Below are 25,577 nucleotides of genomic sequence, written 5' to 3' on the forward strand. Positions count from 1 at the left end.
TGTTAGTTTGTCCTATGGATAGTTTTTTTTTGGAAATTTTTTAAATTGAAACTAGAAGAAGCAGAACGTAATCGTAATATAAAAAAATAGCCACTCTTATATATTGAAGAATCTATAAGTTGAGAACTACGACCATTGAAACTTCAAAAATGCAACGTTTAAGTTACGATGTCAGAGATTCAGAATGGTATCTTTTGCGATGAGCTGTGAACAATATTCAAAGAGCATGCTAACTTTGCGTCGTTTTTCAGTTTTCCAACTGTGCGGCGGACTAGCAAAATGCGTTAAAGCACACAATCCATTAGACTTAAAAATTAAAAAAATTAAAAAAATTAAACATTTGAGGATGGCTGGGTGTTGCAGTCACTTGAAAGTTTAGATGATTTTTAAGTTATCGTTGATAGTGACTCAGAGTTTTCAAGATAATAGTAAGATATAGAATGCTGTAAAGGTTTAAAAATACCAGTATAGAATTAACACTATGATTATTCATATATGTTTCTTATTATTAATATCTCAGCTGAACATCAACGTCATTTGCATTGGTGTTGATAAATAGCTGCTTTCAAGGTAATCCCAGGCGAAAATTGGAGCTCTGACTGGGGACATCCTGAAGAAAAACTCCAATATACATTTATAGTTCCTAAGAATTTTGAAACAGATCATCGGCGATGTCAGATAGTGAAGAAGATTTAGGAATTACTTTAAAAGGTCTAAAGATTGGTAAGAAGGTGCGTAATAACAGTACTGTTGAATCTGGTGAAAAACTTGATAATCCGGTTGATAATACTCAAAGTTTTGATGACTGTCGATATGATAATGATCCAGCGTTTAACATAGGGAATGATCATATCGAAAATGAATTATCCGTAGGGCTTGATTCTAATCCATTTTTAGAGTTGTTTGTTGATACTGGGGAGGTAAGAATTAATGATAGTAATGATAATAATGAGAATGGGAAGATTCAATCGGAACTTTCAAATGTTCCATCGAGGGTAAGTGTAAACTCGGATGTTTCCGTGATTGTCTCTAATAATGCTTTAGACCATGATGAATTTGGGTCTGACGAAAATAATTCTGATAGTTCCGATGAATGGCAAACAATGCCAACAGTTGCCTCACATAATATTTATAACAATAAAGGCGAACTAGAAGTTAAACCATACAAGATACATAGTTCCAATTCACTGTCACAGTCACAACAAAATCTATCACAAACTCAGAGTAACGATAATCTAAACACAAATGAAAGCAAGAAAGGAAATGTTTTTGGTTATACGAAAGTTGGTACAGAAGATCAAGTTCAAAGAAGCTATTTAAACAATAAAAAAACTGATTTTTTATTTAGTCATAAAAAACTGCTAAATTCAAATCATTCCAAATTATCTATTGAGTCACCTAATAAAGTTGATGTTCATTCGAAGTTCTATGATGAGTATGAATATGAGACTGAAGAATTAATTGATGTTGATACTAATAAGCAGCTAAATATTACGAAAAATCTGTTGTCTGGTAATGAAAAAATTGCATATGCTGGTGCAATCAACGTTTTGACAAATGAAATGTGTGAGGAACTGGCTCATTTATCTTTATGTGTTGACATAAAATCGCATAAAAAACTTGCACAGAGACTTCAATATACTCAAAAAGCAATGGCTGCGTGGAAAGTTGATGTAACTTCACGTCTTTATAAACATTTAGAAATTACTGATGTTGAAGTAAAAATGGTTGAAAAACTATCATTACATGGTATCATATTGGAAGACTTAGTGAAATGTCTAAAGACAACAACTACGATAGAAAATCCATTCACGGACGATGCCGTGATTTCAGACGATGATAATGAACTAGAAAAAGAAGGTAAAGTTACCGAAGTAGATACTAATGATTTAAATTCAGATTTTAAGAATGATGATGGCAACAAAGAGGATGTTACTAACGATATGAATGATATCACAATAACAGAATCTGCAGATATAAAGAATACTTCAAATAACTCAAAAGAAAGCATAAATCCATCACCTCCACGCGAAATTATTGATGCTGAAAACATAAAGGACAGAGAGCTTAATGTTGATGTTGCTTGGACTATTATCTGTGATCTTTTCTTGTTACAATTGCAAAATTCAGCTTATGATTCAAGAGCAAGAACGTTATTGATCAAGTTTGCTAAAGCATTGAATATTACAAAAATGGAAATTGACGAGTTTGAAAAGCGCATTACAGACTCACTTGATCTAGAACAATCAACTGAAGATCAAGTTTGGAATGAACACATGCATGCTACTCGTAGACGTAAGAAAAATAAGAAGAAAAAATTGGCATATGTGGGGTTAGCGATGGTTGGCGGTTCGCTAGTGTTAGGGTTAAGTGGAGGTTTATTAGCCCCAGTTATCGGTGCTGGTATAGCAGCTGGTCTGTCAACAATGGGTGTTACTGGTGCTACTGGGTTCTTAACTGGTATTGGTGGTACAGCTACTGTAGCTGTAACGAGTACTGCAATTGGTGCCAAGATCGGTGCTCAAGGTATGTCGAAAAGAATGGGCAGTGTCAGGACATTCGAGTTCAGACCCTTACATAATAATCGTAGGTTGAATCTAATTTTAAGTGTAAGTGGTTGGATGATTGGTAATGTAGATGATGTTCGATTACCATTTTCTACTGTCGATCCAATTGAAGGTGATCTATATTCTTTATACTGGGAACCTGAGATGTTAAGATCTGTTGGTCAAACAATCAATATTTTGGCAAGTGAGGTATTTACACAAACTATACAACAAGTTTTAGGTGCGACGATTTTAACTGCATTCATGGCCTCTATCCAAGTCCCTATGGCTCTATCGAAATTAGGTTATCTAATCGATAACCCTTGGAATGTTTCACTGGATAGAGCATGGGCAGCTGGTTTAATTCTAGCAGATACATTAGTTGCTAGAAATTTAGGTGATCGTCCTATGACTTTGGTTGGGTTCTCCTTAGGCTCAAGAGTTATTTTTTCATGTCTAGTCGAATTGTGTAAAAGAAAAGCAATGGGAATCGTTGAGAACGTAATTATATTTGGTACTCCAACAGTTAAAAATAAGGAACATTTAGTCATGGCACGTTCTGTTGTTAGTGGGAGATTTATAAATGGTTACTCAAACATCGATTGGGTTTTAGCTTATCTATTTCGTGCTACTTCTGGTGGATTTAGATCAATTATGGGTATTAGTAAAATTGAAGGAATTGAAGGCATAGAAAATTTTGATTGCTCTAAAATTGTCGAAGGTCATTTGAAATATCGTGAAAATATACCAAAACTGCTGAAAGCCTTAAATATTCCTGTAACAAGTGATGAATTTGCTGAAATCGAAGAAACGATGGATCCAGAAGAGGTGAGCAGACAAAGACAACTAATGAATGATGTCAATGTTGCGCAGCAGAAACTTGCTGCTGATAAGAAAAACAATGGCTGGTTATCAGGCTGGATGAAACCAAAAAAATCCAAGTGGCAAACAATGGTTGAACAATCAGTCGAAGAAGGAAGGTCTAATACATCAGCTTTGGCTTCTGGAAGTACCGGATCGAAGAGAAAAGATAATTCATTAGTTGATCATGGTGCTTTGATGCAAGAATTGGCTAACATTCGTTCTGCAATGAATAAAAAAAATAGTAAAGACGGCAAACCTTTGAGCGAACCAATTGATTTAATGGAGCTAACTAAACCAGATTCACAAGTTTATAGAAAACCGCCTGAGAATCCTAATAATTTTTCTTTACTAAGTGCTGGACGTCCTGTATTGCCTAAAGATGAGGAGATGAATAGTAATGGAAGAAACATTTCATTTTCATTTCCTGATGATATATAATTTCACTTATAATGACGTATAGAATCTAACCGTAGATTAATATTATAAAATTCATAATTTATTATACTATGCTTCTATTAGAGAGTTTCTATTCATGATTGTATTAGTTTATAAAATATTATTTAAATTACAAAAAGACTTCGGCATTTATCTCAACGTAAGAAGCAGCATGAGGAATATCAAAATTGTTCATAACTTCTGGATGCAAAACACCTAAATGACCGATTTGTTGAGCTTGTTCACCTTCTTTGCTTCTGAACATAATTCTAGCACCTCTACCTTCAAAGTATGTGGTTAAACTTTTGTCTTCTTCAATCCAGTAACCTCTACCAGAAGAACTAACGCCATAGTCAATTAACCAATTTGTTCTGAATGTCTGCATTATTTTACCTAATAAACCTTGAATAATTTCAAAACCAGAGTTCTTACCAACATAAATAGCACCCCAATGACGTTCATTGTATGCCTTTCTTTCTAATTGTTCGTTCTTGAAAACAACATCGCCAGTTTCGAATAACTTGATAGGAAGCGAATGTTTTCTGTTTTCCTTTACAGTCTTTAAAATACCTGGTAATAAAGTAGTTCTAACGACTTGATATTCTAAAGTCTTTGGGTTAGCTAACTGTACAACCTTGGTACCGTCATCTTCAACTCTTATGAATTTGAAATTCTCATCGTGTGAACATAAAGTTAATGGCAAAACTTCAACCCAAGAGGCCTGAGCAGAAGCAGCTCTGAAGATATCAGATACTTTATTAATTGGTAATGGAGTTGAGATGAAATTAGCATTTGATAATTTTTCACCCTTTGGCAAGTTATTATAACCATAACCAACAGCTGCATCCTCCATGATATCACATCGATGTAAGATATCTGGTCTGGTAATTGGGATAGAGACATGCATAACATCCTTATTTTCAGTGCTGGAGACAGCCTTTAAAGACATTTTTTTTAAACAAGCAGCAATTTCTTCTGGAGTTTGTTCTAAACCTAAACATGAGTTAATGTATTTAATGGAAACATCCATGACTCTCTCGGAGATATCTGGGCATACACGAGATTCCCCATTGTGATCGGATTCGATCGTAACTGGTTCGACAGTGAATGGTTCATCACAATAACGAGAAAACATAGAAACTAACATATTAACAACAATTTCAGCCTTAGTCTTATCAGTAGCAGTAATATCAATGAAGATATTACGTGTATCCATAGAGATTTTAGTATGTTCAGAATTGATCAATGGTGGTAAAGAACAAACAACATCATTGTCATCCATAATAACTGGGAACACAGGAGAATCTTCGATAATGTGAGTGAAACGACCAATGTTACTCTTTTGTTCTGGTTGGTTGTAGAACTCAATAAGTTCTTCACCATTAAATTCTTTAGTTTGATTCAATGGAACAAACTTGATGTCCTTTGGTGGCAAAGCGCGGTAATGAACTGGCAATTGCATAGTATCCAAATCATGAGTACCCATAGCAACCAAAGATCTGTTTCTACATAAATTAGAATGTAATTTATCTTGCAGAGCAATAAAAGAAGCATATGACTTTGCATCAAATTTAATATTCCTTAAGATTGCGGAGGCACAGTATGGTCTTATTTGGGCAACGGTAGGGTCAACAATCAACTTAGTGGTAGGAGCAGTCAATTTGTATTTTGGAGATTCAGCTCTACCTAGATATTCATTCAAGGATTGGGCGATACCTTCAATACATAATAGATCATAACGGTTCGCACCAATTTCAATCTTCAATTGTGGTTCTTCATTATTCTTTAAGGCTTCTTCGGTAGTGTCTTCATCCAATTCGATACCAAATTCGAAACATAGTTCATCGAATTCTTCATTGGTGTAGTTCTTACCTAAAAGATCGAACAATTGTTGCTTTAAAACAGAGACGGTAGGCATTTTGGCTTTATTCGTTGGATTCTAACAACTTACAATTGGCCAGTTAAAGAACAACAAAAGAGTATATCAAACAAGTAATTTAGAAAACTAAACAAGGCATCAACTAAAAAACAATTGTTAGAACAGAAACAATGACATATATTAACTACTCTATTTAAAATTAGTGAGTCAATTATATTCCAATTGGTAAAATCAAATTTTTTTTCATTCATTAACATTTTCAATGAAGGTGATTTAGTTTAAATTGACAATTATTTTGACGCCCGTTCGTGAAAAACGAGACTTGATAGCGTCGCTAAAGACATTTGCACCATGTCAACAGTTCTAAATGATTGGAATGGATAGAGCATGTCATATTATATGAACAATCAATTAAATTTATGCATTTATGTACTCTATATAATGGCAATAGTAGCTGGTATGATATTTTTGAGAATATGAGGTAGTTTTCAGTTAATAATATAATTATCAAATAATACAGATAATTATTTCTTTTGTCCCGTTCTTGAAAACGTTAATGCTAAGCGTTTTATTCACTATGGTTCGTTATCACTTAATATAGAATCCTCTTCCATTTGTGATTTTAGCAATGCATACTTGGATACTAATTTCTTTAATACATCCAGTGTGATTGGCTTCTCGAAGACATCACTGAAAATGTTTGCATTTGTAGCCTCATGGTAATAACTTGTCACGGCAACAACTGGCGTGAAAGAGTTGATACCATTAGTATGTTTTAATAATTTAACTATATCGACTGCTCCAAGCTTTGGCAATTTCAATGCAGTTATAATCAGATCAAATTTGATCCCGCTAGTCGCCCTACTGATTAGCTCGTCCCCAGCAGCCACACTCACAACGGTACAGCCGAGAGTTTCTAAATCTTTGGTAATATAGTATCGATGAATAGGAATTGGTTCGCATAATAGTATATCCAATTTGAATAACATCTGTTCTACATTTGATGAGTTTTTTCTAGCACTTTTCCTTCTGTTCCTGACTGACTGGATTTTTGAGATAGCCTGTAGTTTATCAACTTCCTCTGCACTTGATTCCTCAGAGTTCTTTTTACCGCTTCCAGTTTTGGATGTACTCAAAGATCTTGCTGTAAATGGAGAATGTGTCAACACGTAAGGTTTATTTGCTTGTATAGGGGTTGAAGGCATCTCCAATTTAAGGGGATTTGTATCATCGTTTTTACTATAACTAGACAAATTTTGTCCCTCAACAACTTCAGGATTAGTTCCCTTATTTGTAGTTGGGATTTTCTGTCCATATATAGCAGTAGTTCGCTCTGGGGAAATTGATCTAAAAGATAATTCAGATACTGTCGAGGAGTTATGTGCATGTCCTTTAGCTGAATTATTTGATATAGAAGTACGAGATTGTCTAACTTTAACAATAGAGCTGTCAGATGACGAACTAGGTATAGATGCTGTCGATGTTCTTCTATTGGAACTTTGTAGTTCCATAAGATGTTCTGATTTTAGCCTATTTATTGCATCTTTATTAGCCTTATCTAGTGCGACAAGATTTCTGTAGTTAAAAGAACCAAAATCACCTTTTGAGTCAGATAATTTACTGTGCCTTCGTTCCCTTAAATGCTGCGAAAGCCCCGACAAAGGTGACTTAACTGTTGGCGAACTTGGATCACTAAATCTTCTCGAATCAGCTTCAAAGAGTGTTGAAATATTAGTTTTATTAACAGGAGTATTAATGTTTGGACGCTCAAATACTGCACTAGTGGTACCTTTGAATTGTGAACCTTCTGATAATACTTTAGATATATTAATCGAATCTTCAATATTGCTATCATCTATTTTTGTATCTACAATGTCATCCAAATCTTCACCTAAATCTTCTAATACTGCACCCCTTAGCTCAAAATAATCAGTGTCTTCTGGGTGTTCAACATTTGGAATAAAGGACGCTTCTTCTTCGTAAACACCATCCCAGTTAACGTCATTGAAATAACTATGTTCTTGGATTTCTGAGATACCACCAGTTCCCATTCTCTTTAGAGGATCTTTGATCAAAAATTTTGTGATCAAATCTTTTGCTTCAGGCGAAATACATTCACGTTCTTCTTCAGGAGATGAAAAGTTTGGCCAGTGGATGTCATCTAGTAAAATATTCTCAAACACAGATTGAATATCTTTACCATGGAAAGGTGGATATCCGAAATACATTTCAAATAAAATACACCCAGCTGACCACCAATCACATTGGTTACCTTCGAATATACCTCGAATAGTTTCTGGTGCAAGGTAATCTGGTGTTCCAAAGAAATTTGCTTTGTTTTTAGAATCATTTGGATGATATAATGCGTAGTCGCTCAATGTTGTTGACTCTTGATTTTCAGAATGCAAAGAGCAATATTGTTTTTTATGACTTGCCGAATTGTTATTTGCAGTGGTTGATGTGAAATCATCAAACGGGAATGACCCAGAAGAATCATTTTTATTTAACATTAGCGGTTCAATATTTGAAATTGAACTAGAGTTTGAATGTCTTCTATCTCGGTCTCGAATAATGCCATCTAGAATAATGTTTGCATTATTCATATCATCGTAATTGTTATTATTTTTTGATGAGTTTGAATGACTACTTGAAATGCTCAATCGGTTTCCTAATTGTGGTCTATTTTGGTGACGGTGAACTAAACCTGCTCTCGACAAACCAAAATCAGTCAATTTAAGATGGCCCTTTTTATCAATCAATAAATTTTCAGGTTTTAAATCATGATGGATAATACCGTTTTCATGCATATCTGCAACACCTATCACAATCTCACAAATATATTGCTTGACCCAGTTATCAGGTAAATAGCCCATCATTTTTATGACGGTTGCTAAATCACCACCTGGTAAGTATTCCATAACCAAAAATAAATTATCTTTATTTTGAAAAGATTCAAATAGATTTACGACATACGGTTTTTCGCTTTGGACAATCATTATCGCTCTTTCTGATTTAACGTTTGTTACTTGATTTTTTGCGATCATATCTGATTTCCTTAGGACTTTAATTGCAACATAATCACCAGTCAATTTTTTGCGACCCAAATACACGTTACCGTATGCACCCTTACTAATAGGTTTAATAACGTCATAGTTTTTTATATTTGGGTTTAAATTTTTAACTGGGTTTGTGGCTAAAAGTAAAGGAGATAATGGTTGCTTCAACACAGAGTTCATATTCACAACCTGATCTGGTGTCATTAGATTATTGATGCTTACGCGAGGGGAAGAAATTGGGGAGCGACATTTATCTATAATGTTTTTTGTAGTGCTACTAGACCGCGATATCTGATTCAATGAGTTGATATTTGAGGCAGATGATGATGAGGTTAAAAGTGGAGATCCTTTTCTAGGTGTTACTACAATACTTGTTTTCATTTTTGGTAGTACAAACGAGTTTGGAACTGCAATTTTATGTCTTGAAGTGGGGTTGCCAGTGTTCTGTAGGTTTATATACGAATCACTTCTTAATTTTGGTGTATTTGGATCCATAATATTATTAAATATGCTAATTTTTAAGCCATCGGTCATAGACATAGATGAATTATTTTCTATTTTTTCAGCACTCTCTATAGTTTGTTTTGGCGTTATGGATCTGGAATGGAAACCGTCTATTTTCGAACTCCACTGAGTCTTACTGCCTTCTTTGTTACCAAGAAGACTATCATCTTGTTGGACTTCAGAGTTCGGTATGACATCTTCATTTAAGTATGCGTCGGCAAATAATGTTCCTGTTTGAGGCCTTTGAGATTGTGGCGATGCTATATTTGCGATACTAGTGTTATTTTGCTGAATATTATCAATTGAATCTCCATGTGTTAAAGTTTGTTGCGATGAGGAAGGTATATTTGACTGTATATCGCTATCTATACTATTTTCCTTTGCTGTCAAGTTTTGTCTAATAATAGGGGAACCCATCGAATGGGTTAAAAATAACCTGTTATTCTCTATCTGTTCTATTATAAGTTGGAAGACATAGTTATTGACTTCGTTTTTTAATCTGTATGAAAATGTCATTGCATTGTCTAATCTTAATAGGGCATCAATTTTATCCTTTGAAATTTTTGTTGTGTGTTCAACAAGCAAAGTTAATCCTTGATCTGGTTCATCAATATAAGGAGGTCTCCAATTTGTTACTTCTTGAATAATAGTTTGGGTATTTGGTGAAAAATCAAACTTATCCATCTGCTGAGATCCCTCAATTGCTCTAAAAGCTGTGTTTGTATGAATTCTGGTATTATCGGAAGGTTTTTGTATTTGACTAATATTTGCTGCCATCGCTAGTTCACATAAATCAATCAAGTTTGCTATAGTTGCTGGAGAAATTTTTGATGCATATCCTTTATATTCAAAATTGAAATAATTTGATATTGTACTATCATTATCTGAGTCTTCATTTGAGTCATTTTCTTTTGTAATAGAATAAAGGTAATTACAATGTTCTACTAAATTTTCTTGAAGAAGTTGAATCAATGACTGTATTCGATGTTCGCACACGCACGATTTAGAATGGCTCTCTAGCCACCAGTCAGGTACAAACGTTTCACAGACTCTACATAGCTCTAAGTTTGGGGTTGGAAGATTCGATTCATCAAGACAGAGCTGTGACTGCACAAAATTAAGATAATCTAAGAAAATATGACTCCCAAACCCTAAAATTTTTATAAATTCTTCTGGAAGTCTGGATGATGTCCGAAGGTAGTCATCCTTTAACTGTTCATCTATTGGTTTCATTATCCACATTGAATGTGTTGCCTTATTAGTGATGCTGTCATGAATCAAAACACCACAAGCTTCCATTGTTACAACTTCTGAATATTTCCCATGCAGACCGAAAGTAACTGTATAAGAGACGGAATCATTGTCTGCCCATATTTTTATAACTTCATTAAAGACGCCTTTATCAGTCTCTGAACCAATGATTATATCTGACATCGAAGAGCCTACTTCTGGTAATTTTGTGCCTATTATTTGTTCCCATATAGGGGAGATGTATCTTATATTGCCGAGCAAATCTAATTCCAAAATCATGGAAGGATTTGATTCTGTCGCCAGATTCAAATATTTTTCATAATTCGTAGACGACCCTGAGGAAGAATTTGAAGCTGATCTAGTTATATTCATCATTCTTATCAACAGTATATGTTTACCTTACTGACGAAACTTATAATTCCCCCCTAACACGATAATTCAATCTAGGCAGCGTTTTAGAATCAGGTAACTTCTCACTCAGATCAAATAAAATAGAAGATTATTCTTAGTTATATATGACAGTGTTGCTATCTATTTTTATATTACAAAGAATGGCTCTAAAATGATCTTGTAAATTGAATTCGCACAAAAGGAACAGAAGAATATAATGCATAGGACATTGCAATAACTCTATCGAATGGGCATAGAAACTATTCCTCAGCAACGTACCTGAAACCTAGACAATCTTACCCAAACAACATTACTTAAACTATCCATTATTCAAACTATCCACAGTAGTCATTATATCTAATTCTACTTACTATGGGGTATAAAGTATGTTGCATTTTTTGATAGTGCAGTTTTGGAAATCGGGGACTTCTCTATATTGCAGATAGTCATGGTATCACGTGATGCATCAATGAAAGACAATGTTTATTTATTTACGCGTTTCGCGTAAATAAATAAACATTGTATATGAGATATATGCTGTGAGGAAAGATTAAGAATGTTTCACCCAAACGAAAAAGTTTTAGTGATGAGATAGATTAAGAGAGTGGAAGATTGTTATTATGTCGTATGGATGACTTTGACATTGCTATAGGGTGCATAGTTTGTGATATGCTTCGATATATAAGTGTCCTGAAAGTTTGAGTATATTAGGTTACTTTTCCAGTCATATATATATTGTTATACGTATTATTGGATTTTGTTTTGTAATTGTGTAATTGTAATTGTAAGTGTTGATGTTCAGGTTGTCAAGATTGTTACGCAACTGTAGGTATTACAACAGTATTGGAAAGAGTAATCCATATTTGCATAACAAGAGAACTGGAAGTTATAGGTTTCCAAAACATATTTACGATTCAAAATATAAGATGAGCTCAACGAACGTCGTGAGAGGTCCACTTGTCTGGATTGACTGTGAAATGACAGGTCTAGACCATCTAAATGACCATATTATTGAGATCTGTTGCATTATTACCGATGGCGATTTGAATATTGTCAAGGACCCTGTTACTGGAGAAGACAATGTTTACGAAAGCGTTGTTCATTATGGTAAAGATGTTATGTCGAAGATGAACGAGTGGTGTATTCAACAGCACGGAAGTAGCGGGTTAACAGACCAAGTTTTAAAGAGCGAGAAGACGTTGGCTAGCGTGCAGCAAGAAATACAAGATTTTTTAGTGAAATACATACCTGAACAACGCGTTGGTCTATTGGCTGGTAACTCCGTTCATGTTGATAGACTATTTCTGTTGAGAGAGTTTCCCAAACTAGTAGAACATCTGCATTACAGAATAGTGGATGTGAGTAGTATTATGGAAATGTGTAAGCGTCATAACCCTGAGTTGCAGAGCGTGGTTCCGCCAAAGCAAGGCGCACACACGGCAAAAAGCGATATCATCGAGAGTATCAATCAACTAAAATGGTACAAAGAGCATTATTTTAAAAATTCCACTGAGACTGCAGAATTTGTTGAGACGGAAAAACAGAAACATGCAAACCAAAATGAAAATGTAGTGACACCTACCAATGTTATCAGTAGCGAAAACAAGAAGAGGAAACTAGAAAACTAATATGTCTGAGCACTTAGATACAGTTAAAGAAGTACGCATGATAATTGAGTGGGAATATACCTGCACGTGTATATATATTATATAGTAGAAATACAATATCGCAAATTAATATAATGTTAGCAGGTGCATAAGGGTCTTCAGATTCAAATGATAATATAAAAACGACGTTCCTTCTAGCGGCAATATAATAGCTTGTATCAGTTTTTCGAGATCTCCTGGATCGGAAAGCAAGATATAGCAGAAAGATTCCGGTAAGGAGATATAGGAGGTATCTGTATATTTACATTTCAGTACAGCCCACCGTTCCTGACATGTCAAGTATTTGCTTGCATAAATTATCAAGAGCACACGTTGTCTCAGTCTATATACAAGAGCCGAGTGTGGAGTCATGGGAGAATGGCCAGAGAGCAAATAATAATGTAGATAAACAAGGAAATGTAGATAACGTAACTAAAAGAACCAAGAACGTTTTTATAAGTTAGCGGGTCCTTCTTGACCTCGTTACTGTTAGTGGACGAGTTATCCGGCATATTATTAGAAATGTAACAAAATTGGCAAGCAAAAAATTCTGATAGATGTTAAAATTCGCAGGAACGCAGGAGTTCAAACAGAGAGGGTTCTAGTTTTCTTCTTGTATTGTTGTTGTTATTTCGAATATATATTTGTTTGATTCTGTTTTTCTTCACTTTCATGTCATAGACAGTTGAGCGAGGGTCAAGTTATGAACAGAAAGAGGGGGGGATGTGAGATATAGTGTCGGCGAGATCTGAAACGCGGGTATGTTACAGTGCTCTTACGAACGAAACTGGAAAAATCAGAGTATGCCACCAGTTTGTTTTGTTTTTTTTCTTTTCTTTTTGTCCTAAAACTGAACCAATCCACTATCAGTGCTGCTACTAGTTAGATAATACTAATATTCCGAAAACAATATTAATATAACATTACTCATAATACCATAGATAGTATTACTGGATCCGGAATTACGAGACTGCGGCAATTTATTAAGCAATATATGCGAAAACACCTTCGAACTATCCCTGCAAGGCATAAAATAACAGTTCCATAATATTGTATAATAGATGATGTTATATAAACACATTCCCAGAGACACATCTTCGTACGCGAATTGACGGGGAGGAGATTTCATATTTTACCTTGCTGGTAGTTGCACAAAAGTTGTACAGAGTTCTTACTGGTATTCGCACCGATTAATAACAAACTATAAAGGGGTTCATTGCGCACTGTTCGCAGTACTGTCGCGTACCTGCATAAGAACAACCCTGAGCATAATGACCCAATGCGTTATATATACATATTTGGTATATACGTTTATGTTGTTGGTGCATACATAACCAGCAGTGGATACCCCTTTGACAGTTGGAGATAACATCAGTTTATCCCAGAGTGGTAATAAAAATGCATCTTCTTAATGACATTGTTCCCAACTGGGATATCAACTGTAACGGGCATATCAGACAACACGAACAGATTCTCCCGCACGCGCGTTGTTCCATCATATAATACAAAAGAATAACAAAGTAATTTTTTCATTTTTTCATTTTGACTCAGTCCATGCGGGAATATTCAGTGCAGACATCGACACAAGAATAAACTGAATAGATTAGTCGACGTTCAGGGCTATTTTCGACATTGCTGTTCTGTCAGAAGACCGCAGAACCCCGCCCGATGTTTGCAGAATTCTTTTTTTGTTGGACTGGCAATGTTATACCCGCTTTATCAACGAAACAGGAAAGCAGCGGAGGGATTGCGGCAGGGATAAATCAGTCGCGTTCGCACACAATATACGCTATCTCACGTTCTGTCGGCTTTTCTTCTCTGCGCTCGCTGTTTCCCGTCAATGCACTGGAAAGATATTCTTTCCAGTATTCCGAACCATAATTCTATTTGGAAATTTCATTACACACCAATGATTACTTCAATTTGTGTTTTTCTCCTCTTCGTGGATTACACTCCATGCCCGTGCGAAAGATACAACAGACACAAGATATAAGAAATTTATACTTTCATATCCCAATTTGCTTTTATCTACTGCTTTTTCTTCGTCTTTTGTGACATCTGAGTGAATGGAAGAAAAACTACAGGGAATATATTCATTTTCCTTTGTTTCTATCTGATTTTATCTCACTATTTTTTCATTTATGTTTGTTCGTACCGCGTCTTCTCGTTGCCACCTCCATTGTATCCCTACTTCTCGTCATGCCTTTTCTTGTTGCTTTTCCATTTTCGATAAATAGTTTACGGTGCCTCTTCCAATATCTTTGTCTTCTACGCTTCTGCTCTCCTCTTTTTTAATAAGCTGAGCGCTTTCCTTCCGGTTTTTATCGCTTGTTGCAATTAGTTTTCCAATGTATACAGCGTTTTTTCTTGTTTCTGCACCGCTTGTTAATGATATCCCTATTACACAGATGTATTACATATCTCAACAGTAATTAATTAATAGATTTTTTTTAAAATTGATTTTGCAAGTTCGGGTTTCGTACGGGGGTTCTCTCAAGATTTCAAAATCTAATACAGTTTTTTCTTTTTGTTTTTCCTTAATGAAAATAATTAAATTAATTTATTTGTATCCAAATTAAATATATCTACTTCGTTGGGTACTCCCACATGTCATTCTATGTAGGTTTTTTTTTAATAAATCATGAAATCTTAAAATTCTATAATTACATTACGGGCCCTGCACATTCTTCAACGAAAATAAAACTTTTCTTTTAGTGGGTATGAAGTTGTTTATAATACAATGCTTACTCTCCTATCCTCCATTTTTTAACAGTGTGTGCAATGCTTGGAAATCATTAGGATGCCATAAACTGTTATAACCGTATTGAGATTTCTCAATATATACATGTTTTATGACAATTACTTCCCTGTTAAATTACTTAGTGGATGGTTGGTTAATTGCAATTGTATACATTTAAAAAAAAAAGAAGAAAAAAAGAAACAAGACAATATACTTTATGGATACAAACAGATTAGAATTTGTGGATGTTATTGTATATATAAAGGTTCGTCTTCTTCCAGAACAAATGATATAAAATTGACCTGATTACACCATTCTAAATTCATTCTTATATTTAATCACCTTTTTTCTTTTTCTTAACCTCGTCTCCTACTCAAATCGACCAACATTATATTATATTGATAATTCCTTTACATATAATAAGTTAATTTTACACCAGTTTTTTAATTTTTTTTGTGTGTTATAAAAATTGCTTGTATTATTACATCTATTGCATATCAGAAACAGTTTTCGTTTGCTTTGCATACTTTATAACTATATTTCTCATTTTTTGTGCTCCGGACGCCATCCTCCCCTGCTCCCTCCCCCTTCTCCTATTAACTACGTCAAGTGTGCCATCCAGCTTCCTCTTCGGTCTCATTGATCTCGCTTTCCATTACTACCTCCCGCAATCTGTAATGACTTCCGCCATCGCCCAAAACATTCATCTGCTCAATTCCTCCCCAGCTTTAGTTTTGAACCCTGCTTCTTCTCCAGCTTCTTCAAACGAAACAATCGATACGAAATCGCTTGTCAATGGAATCCCTTCCGATTTTAAGTCGACTTTGCCTCCAAGAAAGCGAGCCAAAACTAAAGAAGAAAAAGAGCAAAGAAGAATCGAAAGAATCTTAAGAAACAGAAAAGCCGCTCATCAAAGTAGAGAGAAAAAAAGATTACATCTGTTATTCTTGGAGAAAAAATGTGCTATCTTGGAGAAAATTCTAGCCAAAATCGATAATCTAGATACTTTTTTGGAAGCCGATAAAGCTTTATTGGCTGATTTCCAGGCTTTATCTGAAGAAGGTTTGCAATTCCAGCCATCCTCAAATTCAGTAGGTACTTCTTCGCCGGTTGATGATGAACCAACTGAAAAGCTAAGCAAATCTATCTCAAGCGAGAAAAAATCAACAACAAAGAAGGTTAAAAAACCAACCAAGTCATCGAATAAACATAAGATAAAATTAGCCACAGTTGAAAGTAATATTTCTCCTCCTTCTACCATATTATCTAGCAGTAACTCCGATGGTAATTCTCTAAGTGACACTGGTATTTTCTTCAAAGAAGAATACGATTCTCCAATGATGCCAGAAGAAGATAGCTTGACTTCCTTTACTATAAACCGTGAGCGATTAAATACCTGGGATTTACAGCTAACACGCTCTTACAGCAACAACGAGCACGGTACATCTAGCAACATTGGTAGTGTTCATAAGCGTTTGGGCAGTCATCAAAATGACAAATTAAAATTCATGACTAAAGATGATTTAGTTCTATCCAAAGGTAACACTTTCAAATCATCAGAAACCAATGACGAATCTATGGATCATCTAATGAATAACCGCCCATCAGACTATACGCCAACTCTAGCGAATAATTCAACTTTTAAGTTCAAAAAAATTGAATCTGATGATTTTTTCTTACTGAGCGATGACTGTTCTAACAACAACTATAATGATATCGCTGATTCCTTCGGTAATGCCAATAAATCACCATTTTTTAATGATTATCAAAACACCGATCAACAAGCTCTGTATTTATAATCAACTCGATTGAAAATAACAAAAATGAAAGATTAAATAAAGGCTTGGGTCCTTTATTAGTTGTAGTCCTAATTTCAACTATACATTTTTACAAAATTCAAAATTAAACACTAATGGACGTTTTTTTTTATATACATAGGTTGCTTTAATTACTTGCATCATGTATACTATATATTCATATATACTTACATTTAAATTAGCATAGACGATATTTAACTGAAGTCTTGATTTAAAGTAAACATTTAATTAACTATTATATAGTATACACATCCACCTTATTGTCATTACAAAACTTGCTTAAGGACGATGCTTCCGTTAGGGTGGTGCTAGGTTTAACATAAAACCCTGATTGTTTTTTACGTTTTAATAGGGTTTTAACAAACCCTATTCGGATGGATGGGAAATGTTTGATGTCATCATTTTAGAGTCTTCAGCGGTTAATGAATGACCTTAAATAGTATAATTGTAAATCATCATTTTTGTGTCATTATAAAATTGTAATTTATATATAAACAGTCCAAATATAAGAATAAGAGACAACCCGCTTCAGATCGTGTGATGACTGTTTTTCTTTTGTTTTTGTAAGTGTTTAGATGATGTGTTAGAACTATAAAAACATTAGATCTTCAATTGCCGTCATGTTGAACTCTGTTAAGAAAATATATAATAAACTAACCTACAATGAATTAGTAGCTGAGAAAGTGATATTGATTCCAGGGCCTGTTGAACTAAGTGCGAAAGTAAAGGAATCCCAAACTTTGGCTATAATGGTTCCCACTGACCCCCGTTTTGTCCTCACTTTTCAAAGAGTACTTCGTAATACAAGAAAACTGTTCAATTCTGAGAATCAAAATGCTCAGCCATTTGTTATGTCAGGTTCAGGCACCTTGGGTTGGGATGTGGTTGGTGCTAACGTTATTAGAAAAAATGATAAAGTTTTAATGTTAAATATTGGATATTTTTCAAGTTCGTTTACTAAGACTCTGCAATTATATGGCGCAGAAGTGAAAGAATTGGCAGCACAGGTTGGAGAAACTGTGCCTTTGCAAACCATTAAGGAAGAGTTAAGTAAAACGGATTATAAAGTGCTTTGTATCACTCAAGTTGACACATCTACTGCAGTTTTGAGTGATGTAGAAGGAATAAGTAAAATCGCAAAAGAAGTTTCGCCCGATACATTAATTATTGTGGATGGGGTATGCTCCATAGGTTGTGAAACATTAAAATTTGATGAATGGAATATTGATTTCTGTCTAACTGCATCGCAAAAAGCTATTGGTGCAACACCTGGTCTTTTGATATGCATGGCCAGTGAAAGGTTCTTAAAGGAATCATTTAGCAAAAGAGCTTCTGGAATGTTTACATCTCTTGAAAATTGGTATCCAATCGTGAAAGGTTATGAAAATGGTGAGACAAAATATTTTGCAACTTTAAATATACCATTAATTTGTACACTAGATGTAGCGTTACAGGAAATTTTTGCTTATCCAGGTGGTTTAGAAGGACGCATTGAAGCCACTAGAAAAACTAGTGAACGATTACACTCAATGCTATGTAATGAGCTTGGTCTAAAACTCGTTCCAAAGGATACAAATTCAACAGCCCATGGAGTTTCGGTGGTTTATCATGATGATCCACAATCTATCATATCGTATTTAAATAATAATGGCGTTATAATTACCGGTGGTCTCCATAAAGATATCAAATCAAAATGTTTTAGGGTCGGTCATATGGGATATTCAGCTTGTGATCCCACTTCCGGTCATATGAGACAATTGACCACTTTAATTAGGCAGACAAAAAATTTACCACCACAACAGCATCTTAAATAAAATTAGATGTCACAATATTTGTCTTTCTTTTCTATTTTTATACGAAATAAGGGTCAATTACATTTTATAGGTTTCACATTGTATCAGGTACAACATGAACAATTAGAGTATAATGCCGTTTGATGCATTAAATTTTCATTAACGCTTGATTTTTATACGCAAATACTTGTAGGAGCGAATTAACACGAAACAGGCCATATACAATATTCAAGGTATGCTTAAATGAGAACATGATAAGAATTTAAAAAGAGGAAAAAAGGTTTAATTGCTGTGGTTCACGGTCACCTTTTAAAAATTAAATTCTGAATTTTAAGCATTTTATAACATAATTTGTGGTATCAATTAATATATTAAATGTCAATTGTCGTCTAATATTTAATTTTGATTTATTATTTTCTTGAACCTATATAATAATAACTATTAAAAATTGACTAATCCTATTTTTTTGATTTCTAAGTTAGGAAACTGTCAACTGACTAAACATTCCATTACAAGCATTTAATAAATATGTCATATTCATTGTCCGAAAAACATAAGAACTTAGTCCAAGCTCACTTAAGTGAAACTGATCCTGAATTGGAATCTATTATTAAGGATGAAATTGATAGACAAAGACACTTCATTGATTTAATTGCCTCTGAAAACTTCACATCCACATCAGTATTCGATGCCTTAGGAACCCCATTGTGTAACAAGTACTCAGAAGGCTATCCAGGTGCTCGTTATTACGGTGGTAATCAACACATCGATCGTATTGAATTACTTTGCCAAAAGAGAGCACTGGAGGCTTTCCATGTCACCGAAGATAGATGGGGTGTTAATGTTCAGACCTTAAGTGGTTCTCCAGCTAATTTAGAAGTCTATCAAGCTTTAATGAAACCACATGAAAGGTTAATGGGTCTATACTTGCCAGATGGTGGTCATCTATCTCATGGCTACGCAACAGAAAATAGATCCATATCTGCAGTTTCTACTTATTTTGAATCTTTTCCATATAGAGTTGACCAAGAAACAGGTATTATTGATTATGACACTTTAGAAAAGAATGCCATTCTATACAGACCTAAAGTTTTAATTGCTGGTACTTCTGCTTATTGTCGTTTAATTGACTACAAAAGAATGAAAGAAATAGCTGACAAGTGTGGTGCTTACTTAATGGTTGATATGGCACACATTTCAGGTCTTGTTGCTGCTGGTGTCATCCCATCTCCATTTGAATATGCTGATATCGTTACCACCACCACCCACAAATCATTAAGAGGCCCTCGCGGTGCAATGATATTCTTCAGAAGAGGTGTTAGAAACATCAACCCAAAAACCGGTAAAGAAGTAATTTACGATTTAGAGAATCCAATTAACTTTTCTGTTTTCCCAGGTCATCAAGGTGGTCCACATAATCATACTATCGCTGCTTTGGCCACTGCTTTAAAACAAGCCGCTACACCTGAATTTAAGGAATATCAAATACAGGTCTTAAAGAATGCCAAAATTTTAGAAGAAGAATTTAAGGCTGCCGGGTATAGATTAGTTGCAGATGGTACTGATTCACATATGGTTTTGGTATCTTTAAGAGAACAGCATGTTGATGGTGCTAGAGTTGAATATGTTTGTGAAAGAATTAACATTGCTCTAAATAAAAATTCTATTCCTGGTGATAAATCGGCTCTAGTCCCAGGTGGTATTCGTATTGGTTCCCCAGCTATGACGACGAGAGGTATGGGTGAAGATGACTTTAAAAGGATTGTACAATATATCAATAGGGCAGTAACCTTGGCTAAGAATGTGCAAGAACAGTTGCCAAAAGATGCCAATAGATTGAAGGACTTCAAAGCTGCAATTGATGCGAAAACTTCTGAATTAGCTGGATTAAAAAATGAAATTCATTCCTGGGTGGGTGAATATCCTTTGCCAATTTAGATATATATATAAATGTGTGTGTGTGTATATGTATGTACATGTTTGTTAAAATAATATTATATACTTTATATTATCCTGACTTCAACGTAATAATCATTCCAATTTTAATAGGTCATTATATAAATAAGTCACAATAAATTACAAACAAAAAAAGGTAGAGAATATTTGTGATTAGTTGTCTTTTTTTATAAAATGCCCACCAGTAGTTAAGATGTAGTCATCTAAACTGAACTCTTTCTTATTACTAAATAACAAATAATAATATTTCAAAGTCTGCGAATAGAAACTACTAGGTATTGGAATATATGCATCACTATCAGTTCCTTCTATCTCATGTACATCCCATAGCCCTTTTGCTTTTTGATTATTCTTTTTCAGAGTATTTACCACCTTCAAAAATAACTCTTTACCCATTTCTCTCCATTTTTCATCACCACTCACTCTATACATATAGAAAAGTGATTTAATTGTATGTGGTGACAACAGTTTCTTGTCAGACATTTTATTGATCCAGAGTGGATCTTCTGGTCTATTAGACCACACAGATTTTTTCTCATTTAGGTCAGATTTACCAAGACTGACATAATTAGCATCTTTACTTCCAACAAAAATCAATACACGATTGATTCTTGATAATTCAGGATCAGAGATTGTATTTTTGGTTTGTAGATTTTCTGAAATTTTAACTTCATTGGAATCTATGTAATTAAAGTCTGATGGTGAATATTGATAATTTCCTGCGGTGATACTTGCTATTTTAGATTCTATACTGAATGTACAAGTTGGATCATCCTTACTACAAGCATCGAAATACATATGGTCAGGCATAGCACCATCAAAGAAACTGCTTAATATATAACAACTTTCTGTTAATTCAGATGCAAAATCCATGTAATTGGTCATATTAAATAACCTTGAGCCTAATGCTAAAGTGGAAGGAAGTTCACAAGAATATGCATACATATCTTGGTGCCGCCTCATTTTAACTCTTAATTCATTTTTTGATGGAGAATAAGAGGATCTTGTTTGTAATGAAGAAAGTAAAGTCAACTTCTTCGAAAAAGGTGTTTTAGGGTGAAACTTCATTAGCCGAATAATATGATCCATAGCTTCAGTAAATGCCTTTTTTGTGGTTAAGGTTCCTTGGATAACATCTTGAGCTGATTTTTTAACCAATTTACTATGTGACACACTATTGCCATCTACGTTCATTGCTTCTTTGGCGTTTGTATCGGCAACATTTTCTTTCGAGTCATTTTCCAATTTATGCTTTTCTATTTGTTTTTCCATATCTTTTATAATATCATGATTGTCAAATAAATGATATAATTTAATTAAGTTCTCATATACAGGAATCGTTTTTTCATTAATAACAAATAGTTCTTGTTTATCAGCAGCATTAGGTTGTGATACCTTTAAAGTACCTTTTTGTTCACAATGAACAAATGAAAAATCTTCGTTAATACTTTTCATGACAGTACCACGTCCATGGCTGCCCCTCCATATCTCATTCTCAGTTAATATTTTGCAACCGGATGGATCTACCTCTTCAGGAAACATGTAATCAATTGCAAATTCATCTTTAGACTTTGTTAATGTATGCATGACCTCGAAAACGGCAGAAAAATAGCGGTTATCTTGTGATAATTGCGATATTCTAGAGAACTCTAAAGCCATTTTACTAATAGATCCTGCGTCACCTACTCTGTATGGAAATCTATTTTGATATAGTGATTGCCATGGGTATGGCATGATTGGAATGCCATTCGGTGTATCGAATGCACGTAATGTGAAATCAGCCAATACTTTAGCCTGAGAGAGTAGAATTGGCTCTTCAGATAATTCATACGCGGAAAGTAAGCCACCTAGTGCCCTAGTTATTAAGTCTGGGATATCAACGAAGGAAATTGAGCTAGGTGGTAATCTAAAATCTATTTCTTTGATTATCGATAGGGCTTCATTAAATATATTATTTTCATTCATCAAATATAATGAGTCTAGCATGTCTAATAACTTAATTGGCCATAGAAATCCCTTCCCTTGATTTCCCTTGGCCTCATTAAGAGCTTGCTTTGATTTTATCATTACTTGATCGTTCTCTAAAGCTTTTGATAATAGATTTTTAACTTCAACGAGTAAACTTTCATATTGTGAAGTATCTACTGATGGGTCAATGACTGGGTTCTGAACTTCTGTCAAATATGCTTGTTCGTTATTTTTAGAGCTTAATTCTTTTTCACTTTTTGAGATTCTGGTGGGTAAATCCAATTCAAAGAGAAGAGGATATTTCACCTTCGTTGTTAATAATGAATTTAGCCAGAGATCCTGAGCTATGTCATAATTGTGGGTAAATTTCTCCTGTGTAAAGTTTGATATAAGTAAAGGAAAATATCTGTTCTTAACTCGCAAAACCTTTGGATCTGATAAATCTATTTTTGATGTCGCTTTCTTTGAGTCTGTAGTGTGTATGCTGGCCTCATGATCCTCATGTTTATTTTTTATTTTTTCCTCATAATTATTTCCTACATTTTTATTATTGTTCATGTCATGAGTATTGTTTAGAGGATCTTGAATAACACCATGCATGTCATTACTGATAGATGGCATAACTTCATTCTCTGCATATGAATTTAATGTGTTGATCTCATTCTGAAAAGTATAGTAAAACAGTAGCCCAATTGTTATGCATAAAGGTAAGATAGATCGCACTCTTCTAATTGTCGATAAAACTATCTTAGTGTACTTCATTTTTGCTCCAAAGTAGCAGGGTTAATTTTGAACTATGGATGGGAAGTTCTGTGTTATATTTTAAAAAAGCCCAATTAAAAATTACCTGTTAAATAGTTCTCAGCATTAGCTTCTCAATGCATAAGTATATTCGTAATCACATACAAACATCTATGTTTTAACTTCTTCTTAAAATAGCATTTGCATATGCTTTAATTGATACGTACATCTTTAGCGATGTCGCAATTTTTCACTTTTGGATCTCTTGCACAAAACAAAAACAAATGGTCATCATCAATCATAAAACTGTTAAAACAAAACAAGTATTGATGTACAAGAGAGTGTCCAAGGATATTATTGGATTACTGCTGTATTGCAGATTAAGTTACTCTAATGCAGTAATATCATATTTTGGGAGCAATAAAAATGGAAAGCAATAACGAGATGTCATCAAAAAAAAGGTCCCTTACTATCACTCCAGTTAGAAGAAAAGGTTTAACTAGTAAACACCAAGGTGATGTCAACGGTGATAACAAGAAGAGGAGTATTCCTGGTTTTAATCTAATTGAGGAACATGAGAATGTGGACTGGAAGAAAAGATGGATTATCCAGAATCTTGAGTTACAAAGAGTCACTCAATTGAAGACATTTTTAGAAATAGAGAAGAGTATCAATGACTGAGTGGTTTTTGGTTTGTATTGATTATGTAGAAAAACACGTTCTAATTAGCTATATGTGCAGCAATGAATATACATGAAATGCTCCTCACTAGTTTAGGTATTCTAGCAGCTGTTCTGCTGAGAATCTGGTTGTGGATTCGAACGACGCCATCCCGATGCAACATTGTACAAGAGTTTCTCTTTGTTGCTTACCTTCGATGTTTCGAAGGCCAGGTATGATTTGTTCCATGTACTCTTCAGCTTCTGGAGTTTTTTTATCCAGAAAGTATTTCGAATCTCCTGAGTTTCCAAACATGCCAATAAATGTGTCAGCAGTTCCATAATTTATAACTTCTGGCCATTGTGCAGCAGATGGAATACCAAATTTCTCAAATATAGAGAACAACAATTTGATATCACTGCCTACTTCTTCTCGGAACCCATCATTGTCGTCGTCACTAAATGAGCCATCTGTTACAACTGCTGGTATATTTTTTTGGTTTTTCACTTTCATAGCAGGGTCTATTAATAATTGAGATAATACTATGAAGGCTGCCCAAATATCTACTTTATTTGTATAATTTCTTACGCTGAACAGTAGTTCTGGAGCTTTATATATCGAAGTAGATACGTCTGTAATTTTATCATTAATTAATTCATTACCTCTGTTTTCGTCGGAAGCATCATAGGAAATGCCAAAATCAGTTACGACTAAGGTAAAATTGTTGTTTCCGTTATCTTCCATCAATATATTGTCCAATTTAATGTCTCTATGTATTATTTGGAGGGAGTGTATGTAGGCTAACCCATTTATAAGCTGCTTAAAAAAATCGTATGCATATTTATTAGAGTCGAATCGGTTTCTATAATAGTTTTCAGTCGGTGATGAAGCAGTGACATTGTAATATGGATTGACGATAGATATATATCCAGACAAAAGCAATTCTTTTAATGTCAATGGATAATACTTGAAAACCAGATCATAGTTGGTATTCTCTTGGTAGTCTAGCAATTGTATTACATTTCTATTGCTTTCATTCTTAGTGAGTTTTTCTAGGATTGATAGCTCCATCAGTGGGTCATGAGGTGGTAGAAGTCCATCCTTTGATATTGATTTCACGACTTTGTCATTTCCAAGTTTGAAAATATGTGCAAATCTTGTGATAGCAATGGTCTTCCCTTTACTCATTCTATGAAGCAGTTGAGTCTTCTTGTATGCGAAGAGTTAGTCTGGTGATTAACATTAATATCCTACGTTGTTAAGAAGTAAATTTTTATATATAAGTTTGGTTTTCAAAATTTGATGATTTATCAAAATAAATGTTTATAAAA

At 34.3% G+C, this 25,577-nt stretch overlaps 10 protein-coding genes across 10 annotated transcripts; 6 read left to right on the forward strand and 4 right to left on the reverse strand.

The window, feature by feature from the left end:
• Positions 1-671: 671 nt before the first annotated feature.
• MIL1 (Mil1p) lies at positions 672-3,848 on the forward strand (the record flags this gene model as incomplete). Its single annotated transcript, XM_003685064.1, has 1 exon — positions 672-3,848. The coding sequence occupies one exon, from the start codon at positions 672-674 to the stop codon at positions 3,846-3,848; it is 3,177 nt and encodes a 1,058-aa protein (XP_003685112.1).
• A 127-nt stretch (positions 3,849-3,975) lies between these two features.
• FRS1 (phenylalanine--tRNA ligase subunit beta) lies at positions 3,976-5,763 on the reverse strand (the record flags this gene model as incomplete). The annotated part of the gene is made up of 1 exon (XM_003685065.1): positions 3,976-5,763. One exon carries the CDS (start codon positions 5,761-5,763, stop codon positions 3,976-3,978), a length of 1,788 nt encoding a protein of 595 aa, XP_003685113.1.
• Positions 5,764-6,299: 536 nt separating this feature from the next.
• On the reverse strand, positions 6,300-10,910 carry RIM15 (protein kinase RIM15; the record flags this gene model as incomplete). Its single annotated transcript, XM_003685066.1, has 1 exon — positions 6,300-10,910. The coding sequence occupies one exon, from the start codon at positions 10,908-10,910 to the stop codon at positions 6,300-6,302; it is 4,611 nt and encodes a 1,536-aa protein (XP_003685114.1).
• An 809-nt stretch (positions 10,911-11,719) lies between these two features.
• REX2 (Rex2p) lies at positions 11,720-12,553 on the forward strand (the record flags this gene model as incomplete). Its single annotated transcript, XM_003685067.1, has 1 exon — positions 11,720-12,553. The coding sequence occupies one exon, from the start codon at positions 11,720-11,722 to the stop codon at positions 12,551-12,553; it is 834 nt and encodes a 277-aa protein (XP_003685115.1).
• A 3,435-nt stretch (positions 12,554-15,988) lies between these two features.
• Positions 15,989-17,110, forward strand: HAC1 (transcription factor HAC1; the record flags this gene model as incomplete). The annotated part of the gene is made up of 1 exon (XM_003685068.1): positions 15,989-17,110. One exon carries the CDS (start codon positions 15,989-15,991, stop codon positions 17,108-17,110), a length of 1,122 nt encoding a protein of 373 aa, XP_003685116.1.
• A 638-nt stretch (positions 17,111-17,748) lies between these two features.
• AGX1 (alanine--glyoxylate transaminase) lies at positions 17,749-18,942 on the forward strand (the record flags this gene model as incomplete). Its single annotated transcript, XM_003685069.1, has 1 exon — positions 17,749-18,942. The coding sequence occupies one exon, from the start codon at positions 17,749-17,751 to the stop codon at positions 18,940-18,942; it is 1,194 nt and encodes a 397-aa protein (XP_003685117.1).
• A 507-nt stretch (positions 18,943-19,449) lies between these two features.
• TPHA0D00410 (serine hydroxymethyltransferase) lies at positions 19,450-20,859 on the forward strand (the record flags this gene model as incomplete). The annotated part of the gene is made up of 1 exon (XM_003685070.1): positions 19,450-20,859. One exon carries the CDS (start codon positions 19,450-19,452, stop codon positions 20,857-20,859), a length of 1,410 nt encoding a protein of 469 aa, XP_003685118.1.
• A 171-nt stretch (positions 20,860-21,030) lies between these two features.
• On the reverse strand, positions 21,031-23,607 carry MNL2 (putative mannosidase MNL2; the record flags this gene model as incomplete). The annotated part of the gene is made up of 1 exon (XM_003685071.1): positions 21,031-23,607. The coding sequence occupies one exon, from the start codon at positions 23,605-23,607 to the stop codon at positions 21,031-21,033; it is 2,577 nt and encodes an 858-aa protein (XP_003685119.1).
• A 405-nt stretch (positions 23,608-24,012) lies between these two features.
• Positions 24,013-24,267, forward strand: TPHA0D00425 (uncharacterized protein; the record flags this gene model as incomplete). Its single annotated transcript, XM_003685072.1, has 1 exon — positions 24,013-24,267. The coding sequence occupies one exon, from the start codon at positions 24,013-24,015 to the stop codon at positions 24,265-24,267; it is 255 nt and encodes an 84-aa protein (XP_003685120.1).
• An 87-nt stretch (positions 24,268-24,354) lies between these two features.
• CAK1 (cyclin-dependent protein kinase-activating kinase CAK1) lies at positions 24,355-25,434 on the reverse strand (the record flags this gene model as incomplete). The annotated part of the gene is made up of 1 exon (XM_003685073.1): positions 24,355-25,434. The coding sequence occupies one exon, from the start codon at positions 25,432-25,434 to the stop codon at positions 24,355-24,357; it is 1,080 nt and encodes a 359-aa protein (XP_003685121.1).
• Between the last annotated feature and the right edge of the window lie 143 nt (positions 25,435-25,577).

This window comes from Tetrapisispora phaffii, chromosome 4, assembly GCF_000236905.1.
Source record: "Tetrapisispora phaffii CBS 4417 chromosome 4, complete genome".
In the NCBI taxonomy this organism is placed as follows: Eukaryota; Fungi; Ascomycota; class Saccharomycetes; order Saccharomycetales; family Saccharomycetaceae; genus Tetrapisispora; species Tetrapisispora phaffii.